We start from the raw sequence: 5,705 nt of genomic DNA on the forward strand, positions 1-5,705 counted from the left end.
ATGTGGGGGCGTGTTAGAACAAGCCGTTTTAGGTAGGTGTGGCTGACTCTTAACTTTTATAAAGAATATCTCTTTGGATTTGAGACTTTAGTCTTTGCAACTTTACAGATCTTCTTTATGCACCAAGAGCTTGTAACACTCCAAAGAGAAAGGAAAATTTGAAATCGCATCATATGACCCCTTTAATATCTCCTGGTGGAAGTGGAGCTCAGGAGGGCGTCCAGCATGAAAAGAGACCTCGGCTGGTGCTGTCAGTTCTACAGTACTGGGGGATTGGAAGAGGCCCTGTATTACTTACAGAAGCCCGTTCACATGGACTAATGTACTGGATAGACTATGTTCCATGTGTGTTTAAAGAAAAAACAGGCACTTCTGCAAAAGCAACCATGCTCTCCCACCATATGCATGCTATATATATATATATACTCTCACCCAAAGGGAGGTGCTCAATGTCAACTCAACACTTCCACAATTCAAAAAAAGCTAAACTCATTTCCTCAACTTTAGAAACACCAACTTATAACTGTATGGTCTGCCCTTCAAAACTTGAACTTGAACATTGAAATTTAATCCTCCACCCTGATGTTGTGATATGACACTTCCACTTTTCCTTCACCATTTTCCCCAGAATGACATATTTGCGATGAGTTTGTGTGAGATTTCAGGTTTTGGTGAAGTTCATTGCCTCTACGTTGTAATATAAAGTCATGACAGGTTCACTGAAAGCATATTTTTAAAACATTCCTTCATATAACTTTCGAAGAATTCTTTTGAACGTTCAATTCAGCAAATGCATGGAAAGTTTCCATGTGTAGCAACAATTCTGACACTGCGGATTAAAATAACAACATAAGGCAAAAGAAAATCGAAGGTCCAAACCTTTGAGCTTGATCTGGTCTATGAGATCATTAGCGCGTGCCAGTTGGAGATGTGAGGTCGCCAGTTTGGGATCCGAAGTTACAGTTAATAATGAGGGGTAAGCGCGAAATAACTACAGTTCCATTGCCGAACTAGGTCCTAAAGTTAGTAGACAGCCCCGAGAATTACTTGGGCTTTGTGTGTCCCTCACATTCCTTGGGAATGGAACACAAACAGCAGTGGAAATCCCACCCTCTGCGCACGAGCATGCTCTCATTGGATGGAGACATGAAAGAAGCCCTGTGTTTAGAATCAGGAGACCAGCGAGAACAAAGCCGCGACACCCGTTCAACTACTTTTCGCCTTCTCGTTCTGTTTAAAGAAGACTGCAGAAGACACCCAACTCGAAGCGTCATGACTATTCACAATATGGCCTTGAGTGCTTCATTGATTTTATGCAGCGGTTCTAATGAAAACATAAAATATATATATTTTTTTCCATTACAATAATATTTTATTGGGGCATTTCATTAAGTGCCATTCTTCCGCTAAAATAAAAATAAATAGGACAGGCACCGCATTTATTTACATTTAATTTAATTTATTTTTGACGGGCATTTAACATTTATATTAGCATATTTATTTAGTCTTGTCAATAATATATTAGTAATGATTATTATAAAGATATAATTTGTCATGTTTCCGTTTGGTGTTTTGAATGAACGAATAATTTCGTTTCTGTCGTGAACGACTCGCTCGTTTTAATCGAATCAGTTGAGTCAACATTCTAATGACTCGCTAATAAGATAAAAGGCGCTCATATATCGCCAGTTCGCCACCTACTGGCGTAGGCAAAGATTTATTAGCATGATTGTCGATTATTTGCATTTAAAAAAAAATCCAAAACATATAGTACTTTAAGTATTAAAATATATAAAATCCAATATCCAAAACATATAGTAATTTAAGTATTAAAAGAAATAATACATAATATGGTAAAGAGATAAAATTGATGAAATGAAGGGGAAAATAAAATAATTACACAATAAATATATACAAATACTTAGCAACAGGAACTCATCAGTGAATGGATTTAAACTACTTTGGGGTGGGATTAATAAAATAATTTATTGCAGTCCTACAGCCTAATATTTTATGTTCTTATATATTATTTTAACGTATATTAATAATATTGACAAATTATTCAAACTTTATAGGGTGTCACAAGAATCTTTATATGTTCTTTTGAAACTCTGCCTCTCTATGGAAAATGATCTCTAAACTTAATTGTTGTTTGGGTACAAGAAATAAACCACCAAATTATTATTATTATTATTATAAATAATAATAATAATAATACTAATAATAATACTGTATTTAAAATGATTTTTAAGATGAAAGCCAAATTGTAATGGAATAAAATAAAACAAATATTGTATAGACAGTTTTGTATTGATTATGATGAATTAAGCTGTATTCCCAAAGATGTAAAGTATGCTGATCGTAAACTCTGATGATTCTGATCAGCCCTGTTCCCTTTTTTTTTGCTGTTGTATCATCTTCCCATCCTCTATTCCACTGAAACCCCAGGGTACATTTGGTCATTGGACCGGACTGCAAATAATTCTCCCCTATAAGTAGGGCAGAGCCGGCCATTCTTTGACAGTGGCACAGGGGTCTTTGCCAGAGAACTGGCCGTAATGGCACAATGAGATCTCGGCAGAGGGCCCAGCGGCGGCTGGGCACGAGACAGTGAATATAGTTAAATGAGGACACAGAGACCTACTTACATCAACTAGGTACTGAGAGACATACCCCGTAAGAAAGAGAAGCATAGCATATTTGCTGCTAGAAATCCCTTGATATTTTTTATATTATTTCATTACATTTTTAAAGCATTAGAGACAAATTATGTGTTTTTATAGCGAGAACTAAAAATGTAGTCCCAAATTAACTAGCCTCTAGTGATAGATTAAAGTAGGACTAATTCATTCAGATTAATTTAATTAAGCCTTTTACATTTTATTTTGATGTTTCCATAATTTACATTGTACTTACTGTTTATTGCTAGAAAATAACTGTAATATATACTAATTATTTCTATATAGTTTTATTTTAGTATCATTGATATACTATATTGAATTTATTACTGGATTTTGAATTACATTTGATTTTTTATATTTTCTGTTTTCATTTGATTTCAATTTTAAAGTTTTAGTAGTTTTGTCATATTTATTAGTTTTTAGTAGTTTTGTCATATTTATTAGTCAGTTTTTATTAAGTTTTATTTTATGTTTATACTTAAACTGAGAAATGAAAATGAGAAAAGTTGGCAGAAATAAAGATTTTTTAAAATATATTTTATTTAATGATTTTTTAAAATGGTTTTAGTTGTAGTTAATAATATTTGAGGTTTGTGGTCAGTAAGATTTGTTTTGAATGTAATATGTATACTCAGCAATCCACAATATTAAGTAGCACTGTTTTCAACATTAATAATATGTAAAATAATGTTTCTTCAGCTTCAAAATTCAGCTTTGTAACAAATAAATTACATATTAAAATACAAAACATTTTAAAGTTTTTTTTTTATATATTTCATTTTTGAAGATTATTTTAAAAATTAAATCTTTTGGACTTTCAAACATTTTCTGAAGGTGAAGCACCTTTCACAAACCATTTGCTAAAATATATGAAAGAAAGAAAGAAAGAAAGAAAAAGAACTGCCTTAAGTTTTTAATGGCACTCAAATTTGAAATGATTTTAACAACCATGACAGAGACAAAAGTGAGTTTTTAAATGAAATAATTTTATTATTTAATGCACTGCCTCACACATACAGTGGATTCCTTTGCGTTATGCAATATGGGACAATTACTATGAGAATGTGATGGCGAATGGCTAGGACTAGATTTGCTGAGTAGTAATCTCATGTTTAGAGTCAAGCAGAAACACTTCCACATCTGTCAGCACAGCCGAGTGTGACCGGAGTCAGATGATGTCTGCGACTGGATCTCTACACCCATCCTCATTCCTGTGTGTTCAGCACAGCATACAAAGGCAGTAACATGACATACAAAAATAAAATCAAATAAAAGCAACCATTTGCCAGACTTCTTGCTCATACACAGATAACACAATACATTAAATCACAAAGTTACACAGCAAAAAGAAAAAAAAGAAAAACCAGTGGGGAAAGCCACGTTAGAAAGAACAAATCATCAAAAAGAAGTGTACACCCTAAACCCTTCGTGACTCTGGGAGTCGAGGGTAAACGCTAGACAGGATGATTTCTGTTCTGTGCTCACCACTGCGGTCGAACACAGACATCCATGTGGCAGTGCAACCCCATGACCGTAGCCAGAAGACAAAAATAATCCAAAAACACTGTCCTATATTTTTCGATTTATGAGTTTGTTTTTGACGTATATGCACATGAATGTTCGTTTCTCTCTCTCAAAACATATACACTCAATTTATCAGTATATATGCCTGTTTATGGCGCACCAGGGGCACTTAAACAGAGTTATTTCACCCCTTCTAACCCTCCTGTGTCTGGGTCAAGGATGCGCTGTTGAAGGTTAAAGCCCCCGTTCCTCTGACTTCTCTTTTCTCTGAACACTTCCTGCACCCTCCTTCCTTCCAACCCTCCATCTTTTGAGTTTTTTTTCCCTGGAGACGCAGTTACAGACAGAGCAGTAAAGTGGGAGAGAGAGAGAGAGAGACCGAGAGAGAGATAGAGAGTGGGGGAGTGAGTGTGCGATCAGCCGAATGCCGAGTCGACCCCCTGCGTCCCACGCCGTCTCTCAGCCCATCTCTTTCCACTGCCGGTAGAAGTCAGTGATGCTCTTCAGCTCCATGCCTGCTGCTGCCACCGCCTGGACAGCCGCCTGCAGCCAGAGCAATGGACACAGAGTTAATGCAGCTTACAAACAGACCCCACTGCAATAACACTAAGCGTTCTTACAGAGAAACATCTGGACGATCTAAATTCTGCTAGGTCTGGGTGGAGTAGCAATGCTACAATACAGCTTAGCTTTTCCATCAAGAAGCAACATTTTACAGCAGAAGTAGCAACACATGCCACTGTATTGTGCATTTTTCAAAAAAATTAATCTTTCGTAATAATATACACTACCGTTCAAAAGGTTTTTTGTTTTTTTTTTGAAAGAAATTAATACTTTTATTCAGCAAAGATATGTTAAATTGAAAAAAAAAAAAGTGATAGTAAAGACTTCTGGTAGTAAAGCGATGCTAAAGATTTCTACTTAAATGCATAAATGCTGTTATTTAACTTTTAACTGCTGAAAATGCAGCTTTGCCACCACAGGAATAAATTATATTTTGAACTATATTAAAATAGAAGACCGCTATTTTAAATTGTAATAATATTTAACAATATCACTGTACTTTTGATAAAATAAATGCAGCCTTTATGAGAATAAGAGACTTCTTTAAAATACATAAAAAATGTTACTGATCCCAAACTTTTGAACGGTTTACATACATACACACATACGCAGATATATATATACATATGTGATCCTGGAGCACAAAACCAGTCTTAAGTCGCTGGGGTATATTTGTAACAATAGCCAAAAATACATTGTATGGGTCAAAATTATTGATTTTTCTTTTATGCCAAAAATCATTAGGATATTAAGTAAAGATCATGTTCCATGAAGATATTTTGTAAATTTCCTATCGTAAATATATCAAAACTTAATTTTTTATTATTAATATTCATTGCTAAGGACTTCATTAGGACAACTTTAAAGGCGATTTTCTCAATATTTAAATTTTTTTTTTTACACCCTCAGATTCCAGATTTTCAAATAATTGTATCT

At 34.5% G+C, this 5,705-nt stretch overlaps 2 protein-coding genes across 2 annotated transcripts in view; both read right to left on the reverse strand.

The window, feature by feature from the left end:
• LOC107726661 (progestin and adipoQ receptor family member 6-like) overlaps positions 1 to 986 on the reverse strand; it is a 16,205-nt gene extending 15,219 nt beyond the window's left edge. Inside the window, exon 1 of the mRNA XM_016536325.1 lies at positions 880 to 986. The gene's annotated coding sequence lies outside the window, so the exon portion shown is untranslated. The remainder of the gene's footprint in view (positions 1 to 879) is intronic.
• A 2,784-nt stretch (positions 987 to 3,770) lies between these two features.
• Positions 3,771 to 5,705, reverse strand: part of smg5 (SMG5 nonsense mediated mRNA decay factor) — a 19,452-nt gene continuing 17,517 nt past the window's right edge. The window contains exon 22 of the mRNA XM_016536322.1: positions 3,771 to 4,748. Within this exon, the coding sequence (XP_016391808.1) occupies positions 4,665 to 4,748 (84 nt within the window). The 3' untranslated portion in view covers positions 3,771 to 4,664. The remainder of the gene's footprint in view (positions 4,749 to 5,705) is intronic.

Source organism: Sinocyclocheilus rhinocerous, unplaced genomic scaffold (genome assembly GCF_001515625.1).
Source record: "Sinocyclocheilus rhinocerous isolate Xijiao unplaced genomic scaffold, SAMN03320098_v1.1 scaffold5, whole genome shotgun sequence".
Lineage (NCBI taxonomy): Eukaryota > Metazoa > Chordata > Actinopteri > Cypriniformes > Cyprinidae > Sinocyclocheilus > Sinocyclocheilus rhinocerous.